The sequence below is a fragment of the Lagopus muta genome, chromosome 7, assembly GCF_023343835.1.
Source record: "Lagopus muta isolate bLagMut1 chromosome 7, bLagMut1 primary, whole genome shotgun sequence".
Classification (NCBI taxonomy): domain Eukaryota; kingdom Metazoa; phylum Chordata; class Aves; order Galliformes; family Phasianidae; genus Lagopus; species Lagopus muta.
The window spans coordinates 37,327,408-37,346,661 of NC_064439.1; the positions used below are offsets into that span (position 1 = coordinate 37,327,408).

Consider the following 19,254-nt stretch of genomic DNA (forward strand, 5'->3'; position numbering starts at 1 on the left):
GGCGGGGAGCGCCCGTGGCGGCCGCGCAGCCCATCGCCGAATCACCGATTTGCTCTCTCCGCCGATCGGGGATCGACTACGAAGCCGTCGCATGCCCACCCCCCTGCCCGTCCCGAGTGGTGCGGCCCCGCGCCGGCGGCACGGAGGAGGGAGGCGGAGCCAACCATAGCTGAGCGGGGGGGAGCGCGGCCGGCGGAGGTACCGCGAGGGCTCGGCGGGCGGGAGGGGCGCGGAGCCGGCGCGGGGTGGCTGCAGGCCGAGGGCGCCTTGAATCTCACGTCGAATATTAGGGACGGCCAGGGGTGTAAAATGAGCTGCGTTCTCTGGGAGAAGTGAATCCCCCTTTGCTTTTCCGCAGATCAGCCGTTCTAATTGCTTGAAGACGAGCTGCCTTTTATCAGGAGCCGTGGCTGTTAGACGTGCGCTGGTTTAATGATTCCTTCCATTATCTCTGCTCTTTACCTAAAACGCAGGCTAACTGGGTAAAGATAATTTAAACCGACAAATTCGGATTATGATTTAACGTCCTGTGCACGTTAGTAAGCACTGTTGGCTTTTTATTTGCCAGAAATGCTGCTACGCACGTTTTGCTGCGAGGGAATAGAGCAGGTCTCAGTTATTTGCTAGAAGTGCATTACCCTTACACCGACGTGTTCCCGGTTCAGCTCTTAAGTACTTTACCAAATGCTATGTATTTTACCAGTGCGTACCCTGTGATGGCGCACAGCCCACGTGGCTGTGTGGGTTCCACCTTTGACCACTGGGTTGTTGCTGGTTAAAGAGTCCTTTCCTGGGGACAAGAATTACTTCTGCAAAGAGTCAAATCCCTTCTGCTCCCATGTGTTGGATGTATGTAACTGGGACCGAGAAGGGCACAGCACTGCCGCACGCTGCTCAGCCCGCTCCTTGCACCCAGTGTGTCCTGCCTGAAGTGCTGCTCGGCAGCACTTGGCATCATGGGGAGTTCCCATGATGTGACATCCATGGGAGCTGGAATGACTGCATGCCGTATGTTTCATGGCTTCTGGCAGCAGTCAGTTCATAGCCAGATCTCAGGGTATGGTGTAAGTGCTGTGGCATTGTTGAAAAGCTGCTTTCTGGCAGAGCAGTGTTAGTATGTCATTTGTATAATCATTACCTTTCTATTAGATTATAAGTGTAAACATCACAATGTAGAGATGTCAGTCTGCCCAACTGAAAAGTGATTGCAATCCAAAATGTTTTGGTTTATAAGCTTTATAATGTTATTTATTAAATTATTATTAATTTATTTTATTATATTATTATTTTATTATAAACATTATTAAATGTTTATAATTTATAAGCTTTTCAAGGTGCTGCTGTGGTGCATCCATTGGAGGTACTGTCCCCACCCTACTCTGAATACCGTTAAGATGATCACAGGGCTGCAGTACCTCTCCTGGGAGGAAAGGTTGAGGGAACTGGGCTTGTTTAGCTTGGAGGAGGCTTCAGGGAGACCTCATTGTGGCCTTCCAATACTTGAAGGGAACATATAAACAGGATGGGGAACAGGTGTTTATGAGGGTGGATAGTGATAGGACAAAGGAGAATGGTTTTAAACTGAGCCAGGGGAGGTTTGGGTTAGATACTGGGAGGAAGTTTTTCACACAGAGGGTGGTGATGCATTCAAACAGGTTGCCCAAGGAGGCTGTGGATGCCCCATCCTTGGAGGCCTTCAGGGCCAGGCTGGATGTGGCTCTGGGCAGCCTGGTCTGGTAATTGGCGACCCTGCACATAGCAGGGGGGTTGAGACTAGGTGATCACTGTGGTCCTTTTCAACCCAGGTCATTCTATGAGTCTATGAAGCATGGGTGGAGATCGGATGGTGAGGAGACTGTCTAAGATGCCTGGTTGTGTTTGTGGCAGGAAGAGATCCAACTCCTGACCTGTGGCCTAACAGTATTGTTAGCTTGTTTTCTAGCCTGTTTTGGCTGACATAAGGGTTAATACTGTGGCATCCTTAGCATGACAATGCTAGGACATTTTAGGTCTCTCTGAGAAGCATGAAGTTATGTATGCTTATTGTTGGTATTTCCAGACAGCTGGTAGTTCTGAGGCAAGTTTGCAGCAAAACCAGTGATTGCCTTGCAGCCCACAGAGGTGACACACACTACTTCCGATGACAGACATAGAAATTACATCTCTTCCTGCAGTGTTGACATTAGGGTTTTGTGTAAAGAGCAGCTTATTAACTTGGCAAGATCAGACTTGGAATGTTTTGTAGTTTGAAGAGTTAATCACAGGATACTTCTCCCTTACCTTGGGAGAAGAGAAGGAAAGGAAGAGTGCAAAAATATAGGATAAACTAATTTATTAAAAGAAATGTGAGCTAATACAGAATAGTTAAGAGTAATAAATCAAAATGAACCAAAAATGGATCCAGAGGAGAGCGAACCTGTGTGAGTCCTTATAGACAGGCCCTCCACTGCGTATGTACTGGAAAAGACAAGAGAGGTCTTCCCCTGTCACACAGAAAATCATGTGGAGGCTCCTAGGAAATGCAGTACATCCCAGTATGTCTTCCTCTTGGAGAATCAAAACTTGTGTGAGGCTGCTAGAGAAACCAGGAGACACAGCTCTGCAGTCCCCACTGCTTCTTTCTGCACCCAAACTCGCATGATGTCATGATATGGAATACTGATAAAACCAGGACAGAACATTTCTCACATTGTCTGTTTTATTGTTGTGTTTGTGCCTTTCTTCCTCCCCCTGCAGCTACAGGAATGTGCACAGATTGATTGGTTTCCACCATGTTCTCACAGTGCTCGCAGGAGCTGTTAAAGATTGCAAATCTTCATCTCCGGAGTCTGAATTTGAATCCACTTTTAAGAAATCACGGGAGAGCTTTCAGCAAGTCACTGCCTGCGTGTCGAAGGAAAGTAGTTGTTACGGGTATTGGCTTGGTGTCTCCTCTCGGTGTGGGCACTCAGCTTGTGTGGAAGCGCCTTCTCCAAGGAGACAGTGGGATTGCATCACTAGATGGGGAAGAATACGCGGACATTCCATGTAGAGTAGCTGCCTGTGTGCCACGGGGAGATGAGGAGGGCCATTTCAAAGAAGAGAGCTTTGTTTCAAAGTCAGAGATCAGGTCCATGAGTTCAGCTACTGTCATGGCCATCGGTGCAGCAGAGCTGGCAATGAAGGACTCTGGCTGGTCTCCACAGTCTGAACAGGACCATTTAAGAGCCGGTGTGGCAATTGGAATGGGAATGGTTCCACTGGAAGAGATTTCTGATACAGCTGCTTTATTTAAAACTAAGGGTTATAACAAGGTCAGCCCATTCTTTGTCCCAAAGATTTTAGTCAATATGGCAGCAGGTCAGATCAGCATTAAATACCAACTGAAGGGGCCAAATCATGCTGTGTCAACTGCTTGTACCACCGGCGCGCATGCTATTGGAGACTCCTTTCGATTTATCGCCTTGGGTGATGCTGATGTCATGTTGGCTGGAGGGACTGAGGCTTGCATTAGTCCTTTGTCCTTGGCTGGGTTTGCAAGAGCTCGAGCCCTAAGCACTAGTTTTAACGCAAGACCTAAAATGGCATGTCGGCCATTTGATTCACAGAGAGAAGGGTTTGTAATGGGAGAAGGTGCTGCAGTGCTGGTCTTGGAAGAGTACGGGCATGCTGTGCAGAGAGGTGCCAGGATCTATGCAGAAATTTTAGGTTATGGACTGTCGGGTGATGCTTGCCACATAACAGCACCTAACCCGGAGGGAGATGGTGCATTCAGGTAAGAGCTATATGTTGATTACGATAGCTGCCTCATGTATTAATTATAAAGGCTACATATATTTCTGTTGCTTTGTAGGTTTCCTAGGGAAATGCTATTCAGTCTTGAATTAATATTAATATTAATAGCTTAATATTAATATTAATATTAATATTAATAGCTGAGAAAATGCATTTTACCAGCTCTTAGTAAAACATTCCACAATGTTTGTTTGTTTTTTAAAGAAATTGGATGAAGGCCACTTCTTGCTAGAATCAACCTTTTTGTTGATGAAAATCATCTCCATGTGAAAACATCTTACATTTTGTGCCTTCAGCTATTCACACAAATGAGTCCCAATGGTAACCTTTTGTTTATCACAAGACCTTGTGATACTACAGAAACTTTTGAAGTTGTTGTAGAGAAAAGAAACCTCACTGCAAAAGTAGGCCACGTCATTTGTTATGTTCTTGAAGTGGAATAACATTCCTTAAGAAATGCCATATGATAAGAGGAGGATCTAGTTTATTAAAATATGCTTGGAAGATTTTACTAGAATAACCACTATTAGCATTCATAGTGATTATTGGGGTTTAGAAAAATCTGTGACTCTTCGTAGGGAAATTATTTAGATAGTTTGGCTCTGCTACAGTCATGATTAAATACTTAATTCTGGTTAACAGTACTGGTGAAACTGCATAGCAGAAATGCACGATTTAGCAAGATGGTAAAGCTTCATTATTGTTAATCTCATAAGAAATAATGAACAAGTAGATAGTATTTGTCTAATCTTTATCGTTGGACTAATTATCAGTTGAATTAGACATATATGTATTGTTTGTGAGCTTTATGTAGGCCAAATGTTACTGCAGGTTTGGAGTATCCAGTAGTCTGTGTTACCCTGAATGTATGTGAATATTTGATATCAGAATTCAATCTATCACAGTGCAAATGGATCAAGATTCTGCATCGTACTGTAAAGCTGAGTTTGTATTATTACTAGATAAACAAATTTTTCAGGAGGTGTAATATATCAGATTTCCCTCTGTGCTACAATTCATAGCTTATTGTTCTACTGACTTAGCTGGGAATTGAGTAATCATGAGTTTCTTACCTGAGATTTTCAGACTTGTGTTTACCCTTGAGATGATACAGCAATATTTTGTAATAGAGTTTTTGCATATTTTACGATTGCAATAGCATATAAATTGAATTCACAGTAGGAAGTAGCTGAAAGTTAATCTTACTATCCCCAAAATATTGTGCACTTCTACCCTTGAGATGAGATAATACATTTTAATACAATTTTCATACTAATATTTGTGTTTTGCAGTCGTATGTGAATCAAATTTGAAATGTATATGCTTCTTTTACTTCTCCATAGGAATTCTATTTGCCACATCAGAAAATTTCGGGGGAATATATATCTTGTCCTCTTCTAATAACTACTTCAGGAGATTAAAACATGTTGGAATGAACCTAAGAGGGCAGGAGAAGCAAGGCCAGACTCAGAAGTGTGTCTATGAAGTGTATTCTACACAATAATCTGTTATCTCCTTAAGTAATTATGTTCCTTGCAGCTTTAAATTAATGTATCAATTTCCCTCAATGTTGATCAGTAATTGTTTTGTCTGAATTCTGGCTTACTGTCTAGTGACAATGAGAATCACTGAACTACAACCTAAACTAAGCGGGATGCTTCTGGGAGTAGAAGGCTGTAATGGAGACATTTCAGTTTCTCCAGCAGCTTGTGCTGCCTTTTTTCTTGATCTTCCCTTTTACTTTCTTAGTTTTCATAAATTTCAGGAATCAGTGATCTTTCACAAGGAGGGTTGTGTGAATGGACACCTGTCTGTAAGAAACTGTGGAAGAAAACAACACTATGGAGCTGTATCTTTAATAAAATAGTATGGTTTATACAGGCAATTGTAGTACACAGGTAATCAGGAGCCACAATGGAACGTGTGGTATCAGAGTGGATGAGTGTGACATTCAGTAAATTTCATTTTAATATACAGGAATTTAGATTATCATCTTGCTACTCTAGGGAAAGGAAGTGGATTATATCTTCTCACCTCTAGAAAGCATGCAAAAACCACTCACAAGGAGTACAACTTTAGAATATTTCTTGCATCTCCAAATATTTTCTTTGGATAGAGCATTTTTTATTTTGATTTCCTAATACTGTAAATGTAATGATAAATAAAAGGTAGAAACTGGGGAATCTTCTTTTTCTTTACAAAGCCAAGGGGATTTCGTGGAGCACTGTGCTGAATGTTTCATTAATATCAGCTACTGATATTAATCTTCAATTCTTGTTTAATATTAAACTTCACTGAAAGGAATCTTTGTTTTTGTAATAATTTCAGGTAGTCATTCCTCTCAGATGTTTTAAAATTTTGCTTTGAAGAGGAACTTTGACATACTAATGCCATCTGCAGAGATTGTTTTATCTTATTTCTTTCAGCTTGTATTTTTCTCAACTGTGGAATTAAACCAAGTTTTTAGTAGGAAATCTGATGCTATAGTGGACCTCACCACTGCTGTCTTTCTCGAATGGCTAATTGTAGATGTTAGTTTACTTAGATGAACACCATCTCTTCTCAAAACTAGTAAAGTATGTCCTGCAGATTTCCGCATTTGCTAAACAGTTTCAGACACTCTATGCCTTTGCTTTTGGTTTGAACACATGACAAAAATATAATGGAAAATTCAGCATTCTGGTGTTTTTTGTTTGTTTGTTTTCTCTTAGATGTATGTCTGCAGCAATAAAAGATTCTGGAATCAAGCCTGAAGATGTAACATATGTCAATGCACATGCAACTTCTACGCCTTTAGGAGATGCTGCTGAGAATCAAGCAATCAAGAAACTTTTTAAAAATCACTCACGTAATCTTGCAGTTTCCTCGACAAAAGGAGCAACAGGACATCTTTTGGGAGCTGCAGGAGCTATTGAAGCAGCTTTTACTGCGCTGTCCTGTTACCATGCAATTTTGCCACCTACTTTAAACTTAGAAAAAACAGAGCCGGAGTTTGATCTCAATTATGTTCCATTAACAGCTCAGGAATGGAAAACTGGAAAGCGGCGTATTGCACTTACAAATTCATTTGGCTTTGGTGGTACTAATGCAACTTTGTGCCTTGGAAGTGTTTGACTTGTGCTGTGCGTGTTGTGAAAAGTGGCACTCAATGATTTTCCATACTGCCATCTTTGTTGTATACTGTAATCTTTTCTCAGCATTGAGATTTGATACATAACTTTATTCGCTTCAACATTTACATCAGTAATTCTTTTAAAAAGAGAGAATTTCTTTGACTTGTTTTAATAAAAATAAAGACCTACTCTTCATGTGGTAGATAAGTTTTTATTTTTGCTCAAAAAGGAGACTTGTAGCAAGTAATCTGAGTAGTGTGTTTTGTGAGAAGAGGATAAAAATGATAAATTCTGTTTTTCAGTGGAATGATACATTTATGATTACTGTGTCTTCACTGGTCTCCATCATTTCTGGGGCCAAATGATTATCCTCTTGTGAACTCTGACTTGCTTATTGACTGAAAGGCAGTTTTTTTCTTCATGTTTTCTCCTTCTGTTTAATCTAAATTTGTTTCCTATGATGTTCTTTCCAGCATTCAGGATGGAATGCCATCTGGCTGTGCATATGGACATGAGTTCTATGTAGTGAAAGGAAAAAATGACATTCATGCTTTTGGTAGGCTCTTATATCTTGTCTTGTCTTAGCTTGTCCGATCTCACATAAACTATAAACTGATAAAGTGGGTTAGGTAGTGCTCTTTTTTGGCACTGTGCTTATAATACTGCTCACTGTGCACTGGAAGACTGTATTAGGCACTGGAGTGGAAGGTACTGCCTCTCAAGAACATGGATTTTTGCTAATCAGCATTCTGCTTTTGATTTTGGCATGAGTTCTGATGTTGGTATGATCTCCAAATCCCTTCCAGGCAAAAGATAATCTGAGTATTGGTGTAGGTTGATGGGATTTTCTTCTGTTTTGGCTGACAAAAAGCCTTACACAGCACCCACTGTATTTCCACTATAATTCAGCTCTAGTATGCCAGCATCTCATCTAAAGCCTAAGAGCTTATTCTTGTCTTCTAGCTTTATTTTAATTTGCTGTTGCAATTCCAAGTGGACTTTTTTATTATTATTATTTAATCTGATGGTTTGATTTTGAATAAATTAATTGTGAATGCAGAAGTGCAGTCATGCCAGTTGTCCTTGAAGATGAGACGTTTCAATCTTCTAGCTCCCTCCTCAGTTTCCCACTGGCTGAGGATATCACCTTAGTGCTTATACCAGTCTCTGAGGTGTGATGGAGGGAAAAAAAATGATACAAGGATGTAAAAGTCATTGAAATGCAGGTTAAGTAGTGGAGTTTGCTAATTAAGCAGGATCAGAAAATTATCACTGGTGTTCCTTAGCCAGCTTATTTTTTGGTATTAAAAAAAAATAGATACTAAAGAAATGTATTTTTATACTCTTTTCTATAATTACACAGAATTCAAGTTATCAACAATCAATTTCTAAGTTTGTTAGCCTCTGTAATAGATGAAATATATGAACAATTAAGGCAGAACCTACTGTGTGTCAACCTGACAAAGTGTTCATTTAGAAAACAAGTAAGAAAGCCTACTACTGAAATCATGAGGCACATACATGTGATGGCTAAGAGGTCTCAAATAAAGAAGTTGCATTTTACTGAAAGTTTTATAAGTATATTGCAATTTACACAACTGTAGCAACCTCTACATTGACCAACCTCTGTTTTTACTTAAATTAGAATTTTTTTCCCCTAAAATTTGGCACAGAAATTTCTCAGAAACATTTATGCCAAAGGGATGCTGGCTAACAAGTTAGGACTGTACAGCTGTGACGATGACTTACCGTATGATGGGAAAAGATTTATGACATACCTCCCATTACCTATTGCATTTCTAATTCTATTTTTTCCACCATCAAAAGGTGTTTCAAATATTGTAGACTTGCACACATTCTTCCACACAGGTAATACACAGGGGACAGTAACATAGGTTGATAAGATTTCTGACAGTGAATCATTTTTTTCTGTTTTTTATTGGTTTATTTTTTTTTCATTTCCATGTGTTGTATTGCTTCACTAATGATGTTGAGGAACAATAACAGTGAGTGGAAATACTAGGTCACGACTTGAACCAGAGATTGAGCACCTGATAGGAAGGCAGGGCCAACCCAAGGAAATTCAGGTGCACCTGAGTAACTGGAAGGGGTGGATCCTAGCTCCACCCTTCCCAGACCTCACTTAAGGGCTGGCAGTGGGGGCAAGGGTGTTTCATCGTGAGTTTCTTGACTACCTGAGGATCTTCTTGGCCTTCAGAAGGTGAGTAGTTTCTTTCTCTTATTTGTGTGCCTGCTGCTGTTGCATTTGAGCAGAACCTCACTTGCTGTAGCCTGGTGTCTTGCTGCTCTGCTGTCTTGTAATGCAGTGGGAAGAACAACAAGAATGTGTACTACGTGGCCTGTGTATCTTCCATGCTCTATGAGGGTAGAAATAACTGATAAACATTGTCATCTATTATAAAATTTTACATGAAGATAGTGTGGTAGATACTCAAATATTTTACGAAGTGTTTAAAAGTAATTTTTATGGAAAAGATTCCTGAGCACTATAGTTGTTTTACCAAAATAGGAAGATAGAGCTAACTAAAATGATAATTGAACATACTGATAGTGACTTAAGTTTTCTCATGCAAAGAAAAAGTGAAAATGGATTTGATTGTTCCTTGTAGCACCAGTCAGCATTTCAGCCAAGTAGTGTCTTGATAGTGCAAATATATGTGGAGTTTGACATGGAGTTTGACATCCTTGTAGCTGTTCTACTTTATTAAAAGAATTTTTCTGAGTGTTATGTTAGCCTTCAACCCTTATGTGTGGAGGCAGATTGGCTTGCTGGATTTGAAGTAAATGGCACTTAAAGTAGCTATATTACAGGTAAATTTCATTCTGGACAGGCATTGCTAATGGGCTATTATGAGGTTTAGCTATACTCTAAAACCTCATTATTTATACTAATGGTCTTAATGATGTGAAACAGCGTAATTTCAGCATTTGCTGTCTTCTCTGTATAGAAGGAGAATAATGAGAAAAATACCAAAAACAATTAAGACTTTCAGAAGCTGAGCTGGCACAGGGCAATGCAGTTCAAACCAGATTGATGTGAAATAAGCCTGAAAAAAATATGTTACCAAAGGAAAATGAAAAAGTATGCTGCCAGGAGAGCTGGGGAATTTGCTGTGAGGAAAAATATCTACAAACCTCCCAGCTTATGGTAATTAATAGCAGCAGTACAATGAATGAGAATCTGGTTTGCATGCAGTATTAAAAGGCACAATATAAAATCCATCATTACTGTCTGCCAATTACATGCAAAAAGAAGTTAATTTAAGGAAGTCAGCCTCTAAAAGCAGGCTAGCAGCAGGATGGTGAATTTGGAGGAAATCATGCAGTGAGTTTCTTCTGGAGATGATGGTTTTTTTTGTTTGTTTTTTGAGGCTTCTGTAAGCAGGGGTGGAATTTAGGAAGACTAAACACTGCTGCATTAGCGTGGACCTGAAGTGCACTTTAGCTAAGCATTCACTCTTGCTATATAGCTATAGATCTGTAATTAATATTGTGACAGAGAGAAATGCTTTACTTTCCTTCAGCTAGCAAAGATCATGGCCTCAGGAGCGCTGGATGTGATCTCTTGTGTACCAACCATGGAAAGACAGATGATGCTACTGCTTAGAAAAATAAAACAGAAATTGGAATGACTAGAAAGATCATCTTTCACCACACTTCCTCTCACTGCAGTTTAATCATCTGCTGTAGGTAACTTTTAAAATATGAAAGCTCTGTGGTGATAGCTATCTTTGATAGCATGACTAGGGATAATCTGAAGAAGCATGGATGCAGTAGTGGTGTGCCTTCTAAGAATTTATTAAATAATTAAAAAAAAGCCCCAAAGTTGAGCCCTTTCAGTTTGAATTTTGTTTGTACAAGTTTCATTTTTATGTACTTTAGAGTAGTCTTTTTTTTTTTTTTTTTTCCATGTATCCTTCTGAGCTGATCAGGGACTACTTACTGCTACTTACTGCTTTATTATGATAGCCACTCACAAAAGGAAAACAGATCTGTCTCTGTTGCTGAACTATGAAACAGGCAAATTGAATAACATGATAGAACAGAAAGCTTTCCCTTAAAATGTACAATATATAATAACAGGTGTGATGGCCCAGAATTTGGCCTTGTAAGCTTGCATTTAATAGTAGTAAAGCCAGCAGAGGTCTTGTCCTGACACCAGCCAGCTCCCTCAGAGGTTGTAGGTGTGTACCACTTACATACAGTTTGTTTAAAATGTTCCTCCTGATGTTCCACTGAGGTGGAGTCTGCCTCACTTGTACAAATCAGTGTGTTTTCCTGCCTATCTGCTAATGATTGTTTGCCTTTCTGTATGACGATTGTTGACCATCCTTGTTCTATGACCTAGCCCACCCTACCTAACAGCCACAGATGGGACAATCATGTTGAAGGTTGTAGAGCACTTGGGATTTGAGTCAAGTCTGTTTGTTCTTTCAGAGCAATTGAGGTGGCCGGAAGCGAAAGCTGCCTTTTAGCTTTGGGACCAGTTATGGAATAGGAAATCAACTGATACAAATAGCTACAAAAGCTTGTTCCTAGTTTTTTGTAAAGTAAATTGTCTTCCCTTTTCCTTTTATCTTCAAGTTTGCTTTCATGAAATATATTTTCTGACACGGGGAAAAAAAATCATGAGAAAAGATGGAAGAAGCTTTACTGCTTTTCGTATGTGATTAGAAGTGGAAAAAATCCATTAGAAGTGGATTTTTTTTTTTTTTTTAAACAACACAGTATTTCAGAGGTAAATGATTTATCAGGTGATGTGAAGAATGGGCGGTGTAAATTTGCAAAGAGATTTATGTTGCATCTATTGTTTAATAAAGACACTTAGTAAGCCTTTGTTTTAATTGTTGATGTCAGAAAAAATGAATATGCTTATATTTGAATCTCTGTTCATGTCTTTATTTGAAACAAGGTAGAGCCAAATCTGAATATAGTTAGCAGAAGAGACACTTCACTGTATATATATATATATATATATATATATATTTTTTTGAGCACTGTATGGAACACTTCTACCTTGGACAGATTCTAAGTAAAGTCTTCCATACTGTGTGTTTTGATCTGTCAGCAGTACACGCTTGTCTTCTTTTCAACTGGGAAATGTGTTGCCATACTACAGAGTGAAAAAGAATTACTAAGTTTTTTTTTCTCTACTTTTTTTTTTGTAGTTAAAATCTTCTCTTGTCTCTTTGCCTAGTTTGTATAAATAGTACATTGTCACTAGATTTTACTACTTGAAAAAGGAAAAAAAATAAAACCTTTGGACTGTATTTTCTCAGTTTAAGTTATGAAAGCATGCATCATCTTAAGGAAATAAAGATGCCAAATTCTGGAATTATATTACCTTACTTGGTAAAAGCACAGGTATCTAAAAGAAGTCAAGCCCATTTTCAAATGCGGTTGTAGTAGTGGAGAAATAATAAGTAATATTAAGAGCACGTTAATGTTCTTATTTACTAAATGATAGAACGTGCTAATCACGCTGATTGTCCTGAAGTGTCTTTGTTTAATGGCTTGTATAAACATGGCCATGCTCTAACTTCAAGCAGAAGTAGAAGCAAATAAGGACTAAGGTGCTCTCACTGTACTTGAAAGGACCTAAATGAGTCCTTTTTCAGTCAGAGGCTTTCTTTGTGATTTCAGTCAACCTAACGAGGTTCATGCATTTGCTTATATACTTGTAAGTATTCTTATCTTCCCCTTTTTTTTTTTTTTTTTTTAAACACAAAAGTTAGGTTTCACTTGAAACAGACATTTGATCATTCAGAACCTCAGTGAGTTTGGGCTGGTCTTCCAGTGCTTCTGTTCATCATCTGGGTAGAATCAATTCTCCCTGCCTCTTATGTTGGGAGAGTAACTAGTTGTCTGGAGTAACTACTTGTGATTCGATAACAGTCTTGGCCCGAACTGACTAGTTAGCTTTCACAATGTAGGGAAGTGAAAATGGATTTATTTTATTTACCTAAGTTAATTATCATTATTAACTACAGTTTATACTATAGTGAAAATGTTCTCTCCTTCTTATGATCTTGATAGAAATATCTAGCTCTTCAGTTTGATTATCATAGATTGGTTCATCTCAGATTATATTATTATATTATTATATTATTCTGTATATATCACATTTTAAGAACAAACATCTATTTGCTTTTTTTTTTTTTTTTTTTGAGAAGACAGGCTCCCATTCAGTTTGTAGAGCTAGCATCAGCAACAGAAAAACTGGAAGAAGACAGTTTCATAAACTAAGCAAAATGTGTAACAGTTTCTCCTTGGGCATCTCCAACTTTTGTAACAACAAGGATCAATATTAACTTGGTAGCAGAGCATCTTCTACCTGGAGTTATTGAACTGTGAAGAAATATGCTAGTATCAATTGCTTAAAGTCAGTACCTCTGTGTAGGAGGCACGACAATTTTAGTATGACAGGTAATATACATGAATACTAACTGGTACTATGTAAGGTTATTGTGACACAAGGCCTTTGGAAAAATATGTTAACAGAAGTCTAGTAAAATAGTAATAAGAGGGATTTAGAGAGAGGCTTGTATTCATAAGGAGCAAAAGAAAGGTAAAATAGGAACTGTGATTTCATAGGCCATTCTGTAAGTAATGCCTCCTGTTTATTTCCAGGGAAACTACAGCAAATATAAAGAGTGCAACTTGTTCTGGGCTATGGGAGAGGGAACTTTTTTTTTTTTTTTTTTTAAAAAAAAAAAAAAAGCTAGGAGGAGACATACATATAAGCTGTAGATAATTAAAGCTGATAAGCTGTAGAAATTAAAAGTGGAGAATAAGGCATGGAATTTGGCAGGCATGTAGCATGGAAGGACCTCCAGAAACAGGAGGTAAATAAATGGTAATCAGAAAATTGGATCAATGCTAATCAATATCTAAATACTAAGTATAAAATCATAGAATTGTGGAAATGCTTGTTTTGGAAGGAACCTTAAATATTGTCTAACTTCAACTATCCTGCTGCAGACAGGATTGCCACATTAGGTGAGGCTGTCCAGGGCCTCACTCACCCTGACCTTGAATGCCTCCAGGGATGCAGCATTCACAGCTTCTCTGGGCAACCTATCCCAGTGCTTCACCACCTTCTGAGTTAGGTTAGATATTAGGAAAAAATCCTAAATTTCCTCTCTTTTAGTTAAAAATATTCCCCCTTGTCTTACCATTACGAGACCATGTAAAATGTTGGTTCCCTTCAAGTACTGGAATACTGCAGTGAGGTCTCCTCAAAACCTTCTATTCTCTAAGCCCAGCTCCCTCAACCTTTCTTTGCAATACATGTACTCCAGCCCTTTGATCATCTTCATGGCCTTCCTCAGGACCTGTCCCAACATCTCTGTATCCTTCTTGTGCTGGGAGCCCCAGGCTCTGCTGGCCACCCCTCTTTTGATGTAGCCCAGAATACAGTTGGCCTTCTGGGCTCTGGCTCAGGTCCAGCTCTTTTTCTATCAGGACCCTCAAGTCTTTCTCTACAGAGCAGCTCTCAAGGAATTCTTCTCTCAGGCTATGAACATATTTGATATTGCACTGACCCAAGTACAGCACCTTGCACTTGGCCTTGTTGAACCTCACTAGGTTTGGGTGTGCCCACATCTTGAGCCTCTCCAGGTCCTTCTGGATGTTGCCACTTCCTTCTGTTGTGTCAGCTGTACCACTCATCTTGGTGTCATCTGCAAATGTGCTGAGGTTGCATTTGTGACCAGGCTCCACCTGGACACTGCACTATTGATAACAACTCTCTGACTACAACCATCTTACCAATTCTTTATTTACTGAGTAGTCCAGCCTTCAAATCCTTATCTCAACTACATAGAGATAAGAAAAAGTACATTGGAAGATTTGAAGCGCATGTTCATCAGAACAGGATGATGCCTGGGAGCTGCAAATTCGCCGGTTGCAGGAGCATTTCAGTGCTTTTTGATGTATTCTAGTACATAATGAAGAACTGAAGTCATGTTTCTCTTTCCTAACAGTCCCAGCTTAACATTATTATCTCCACAGTATAGAGGTAAGATTTGGGCATGAGTAAGAGACGGAAAGAATTGACCTGAGTTGGGAATATAATTCCAAAAGTATTGCTCTCTAGCTCGTGTGTAGTTTGTTAGGGCCCACCATCTGTCCTATCAGCTCTTCTGAATAGATGCTCGTTGCCTGGAAGTTGAAAGTGGTTTATAAGGATATACCATATGTTTCTTAATTTTGATTAATTAAGTCTGATGCTCATCTCATAAGTAAATGGTTTTTTTATACTTTTATTTTGAGCTATTCCTAATTTAACTGCTAAGTGGGGGATGTTGCCTATTTTTACTGTTTGTATGTCAGAACAAGAGGGAATTGTCTGTGCTTGTTCAGGAAATACATCCTTCTGTTTGGAAAAGGGGGAGAATGAGAACCTCTGTTATAGTTACAAGTAAGTTTTTGTCTGTGACTTTCTGTGCTAGTGTAGGCAAATTATTCATAGTGCATGCCCTTCCTAGCAGAGTACATGGCAGTGGAATTCGTAGATATAGAATTTGTATCGTATTTCTTTCAATAATAGAGAGAGGAAATGACCTTTACTTGATGGATTCAGATGGATTTAGAAGTTGTTAAAAAGCCAGAATTGCCAGGAGAAGCAGATTCCTGAGAATATAAGCAAATTATACAGAGAGTTTATCAGAGCAGCAAAGTCAAGCAGTTTTTTCTATTCACAGCTGCTTTACAAGCATCTGTGATTCAAAAATATAAGGTAAAAGGAAAATGTGGGGCATCTTTGTTCTGTGTTAGGCAGCTCAGATGTGTGTGGAAGACGGCGTTCAGAATAACAATTGCTCAAGCCCTTGAAAATAAGCGGAACAGGCTCCCCCAGAGGTAATTTTAATATCTGACAAACTAGGTGAAGTTGCTGCTGAATGCATTTTGGATCCTCTCCAATGTCATCTTTATTGCAAGAGAGAATAATTTGGCTTCTATTCAATTAATTAGCGTGTGTTCCTCCTCAGCCCGGCAGTGAGGGTGCTGGTGGTGGTGGTTGCATTTTGAATGTGAATGTCTGTCAGTTGGGAAATGGGCTGTCACAAAACATCTCAGTCCTGTGAGACATAGTGCTTGAAATAATCCTGTGTTCTAAAGCCTTCAGCTGTATTTACTGTTTCGGTCCATGAATTTTACAGGTCAGTGGATAGAACATTCATATGGTCACCATGACACTTAGGCGTTCTCAATTCCGTATGGAATTATTTATTCCTTTTCTGGAGTCACTGTCTGATAATATGACCCTCTTCTGAAACAAGTAAAAAGGAAAGCATTGCAGTTTATGCCACACCTGACAGCTCAGAGGTTACTGGCTGACAGTTGAGTTCATTTGCCAGCACACCCATCTGTACTGGTATGTTGTGGAACCCAGTCCTGCCTGGCGTTGAATCAGCCTGTACTTGGGAATGCTGTGGAGGAGATTTTGGAAGAGGATTTCTGGAGAAGTGTGCTGTCTTTCACAATTAATTATGGCAGGTTTTCTGAGGATAATTCCCCTATTTAAAAATGGTGTGCTTGTTTTTCTCCCCACGCTGTGTTTAACAAACTCCAGAGATATCTGTCACTACTATATGCCCTTGAAAAGATGGGCAGTCCAGGGTGTTGTGTCTGTGACACCTGGGGACAAAGAACTGTGTCAGAACAACTTCGGGTTACCTAAACCCTGTTCCATATGCCGTGTGATGTCTGAAGAGCCCCTCCTACTGACAGTACTGTAAAATATTCCCACTGATTTCAGTTATGGAAGGTATTAAACATTTTCAATCAACTACTCTCAATCCTGTGAGAGGAAATAAGAGCCCTGTTTGGAAACTGCTTCTTTTCTAAGTAGTAACATTCAGGACAGAAATAGCTGTTTGTCATTTGCAATGAATGATAATTGAAACCTGGTACAGAGCCATCAGAAGCCCATTCTGAAACTCGCCAAAAATGGTGTGCCTGTCTAATGAGAACAGCCACTGATGTTCTATCAGGGTTAGGTTTTACCAAGAACAGCTTTGCTTGGAAACAGCTTTCCTCCATCTCAGGAGAGTGACCCTGCGCTGGTGTTGCCTCTCGTGCGGAAAATCGTGAGCGAAATGAGGATGAACACACGGTGGCAGTAGAATCTCAGTTATCCGAGGAGCTCTATGTGCTCACAGTCAGCTCAATGGTTGCTCTTAGTCATTGCTTTCCTTCTCAAAACCACCAGTGTATGATCTCTTACTGAGGAAAAGAGCAGGAAGAAGAAAATATAATCCAAATACATTTCATCCAGCCTCTACTTTTTCCTTTGTAAAGCTTACCTGGCTTTCTCTATTAGAACAAAACTGTTTTGCTGAAGTGCAATCTTTGGCAGGACTAGTAGTATAACCATGATGTTACAACATCTGGCAGGAAAAGGGATGAAACAAGCAAAGAGGGGAAATTCTATTGTTCTTGAGCAGCATACACATGGAGCATTTGCTTGAAGGAAGGAACCACAGTATTCAAGAGAATGAGGTAATTGAAATAAATTTTAGTGCCTGGATGTCTTTGCTGAGAGAGAGGGGCCAGGAGAAATCCCTGTTGAGGATCTCTCCAGCCTACCTACCTGCCCTAACGGTAAAATTTGGAGACACATTTTGGGGATAGCTCAGTATTTGTTGTGACTCGGCTTTCTTGTTTCAGAACTTCTTAAATTCTTCAGGACCACTTATTTCCCCACCATAAATTGCAAGTGAATGAAGGCAGCCTGCACTGAATTGTGTATTAAATGTGATTCAGCCACAATTTCTGCTTGTTTCCTTCATCCACTGGCTCCATCTTCAAGATGCTGCTCTGCACTGAGTGGTGCTCAAAGCAGGAACACTTCAAAAGTAGTTCCTAAGCTATATGTATTGGCAAATGATATTTACTGTTGTGCCATATTGCAGCCAGGCCTGGGCCTGGCTATGGCCCTGGTTATCTTAGCCAACTTCTGGAACCAGAATCCAAGCTATATGACTCAGATCCCACTACCTGAAGTGCTGCTGACCTCGAGGGAGGTTCTTCTCCCAGGAAGGCCGCAGAAGATGACTGTGTCCTCTCACAAATTGTCTGTGTATGGGAGTGCCCTAAGATTGGGTGAGCATCTGCAGGTTGAACAGTTCACAGGCTCACAGTTGAAGATGGTGACAAGCAACCAGACAGTGCCTCTGCAATTCCTGCATGCAAGCTTATCAGCCTAGGAGGACTTTTGGATCTTTTCCTGTTTTCTGTGGTGAAACCCCACCTTCACTAAATTGAAAAACTGCTATTCCCTTCAGTGGAAATAAAGCTACTGGTCTGCTGAAGAGCTCCCATCCTTTCTCAGAAACCTACTTGTTGCTGTTATTGATGTGTGCAAATGTCACTGCACAGTGGTTTGCATTTCCCAGAGGGGAAAAAAAAAAAAGAATCAATCATCTGAGAAGGTAAACCTTTTTTCCCTCTGTGTTTTTGGAAGACGTAACCCAAATCACTCATCTTTGTGCTGATACAGGTAACAGTAAAATCAGGACACAACAGCAGCTTTCTATTGACTGTAAGCTCTATCTAACCCTTTAAGCAGATATGTATGGCTATCTGTCAGGCCCCTGAGGGCACTTGTAGGCTGTGATTGCCTTGAGAGGCACCAGCTAGGTCTACCATGTCCCACAGAACCTTTCAAGCTCTGTCCCAGCACCTAGACATAGAATTGTAGAATGGCCTGGGTTGAAAAGGACCTCAAAGGTCAGTTAGTTTCAACCCCCCCCTGCCACAGATAGTGTTGCCATCCATTAGACCAGGCTGCCTAGAGCCACATCCAGACTGGGTATGTGACATGTGGTATGTGACTAAGTATATGTATGTCTGCCGTTCTATCCCTGGCTCTCCCTGCAGTGCTGTTTGAGTATCCTGTGTTGGTGGGAGATCTAGCCTTTGGCTGATGATTGCTGGATGGTTGCTGGGATATTCTGCTGATCTGAAGAACTTTTAAATGTAATCTGAGACACGAGAAAATCCTTGCTATGGGAGAGGCTAACTTTCTTATACATGCGAATAAGATCAATTACAAAAATGCAGTAGAATTTCATGTTGTTTGCAGTTTCAAAGGATGTTAGTAAATATGGAGAGAGCTGCTAATCAGCATTCAGTTATTCTCTCTAAGTCTTTGGGTAGACTGCATCTAAGGAAGGTGTTAGCAGTTGCAGCAGTTTCTGTATTTCCTTAATAATGTAACTTATTTTTAGGATAGTGCTGAAGGATACAGAACAAGGTCAGGGTTATTACAGTAGATGCTGAACACGTACTTTTTTTTTTTTCTTCCAAGATCTAAGCAAGTGCCACTGTTCAAGTAGCT

The 19,254-nt window shown here is 39.9% G+C and overlaps 1 protein-coding gene across 1 annotated transcript; it reads left to right on the forward strand.

Annotated features, from left to right (window-relative positions):
- The first annotated feature begins 36 nt into the window (after positions 1-36).
- Positions 37-7,082, forward strand: OXSM (3-oxoacyl-ACP synthase, mitochondrial). The gene is made up of 3 exons (XM_048951377.1): positions 37-198; positions 2,737-3,754; positions 6,486-7,082. Exons 2-3 carry the CDS (start codon positions 2,772-2,774, stop codon positions 6,886-6,888), a joined length of 1,386 nt encoding a protein of 461 aa, XP_048807334.1. The 5' UTR covers positions 37-198; positions 2,737-2,771; the 3' UTR covers positions 6,889-7,082.
- Positions 7,083-19,254: the final 12,172 nt, after the last annotated feature.

Coding starts and splice junctions, on each gene's coding strand:
- OXSM (XM_048951377.1), top strand. CDS start 2,772: ATGTTCTCACAGTGCTCGCAGGAGCTGTTAAAGATTGCAAATCTTCAT. Junction 3,755..6,485: donor GAGGGAGATGGTGCATTCAG/GTAAGAGCTATA, acceptor GTTTTCTCTTAG/ATGTATGTCTGCAGCAATAA.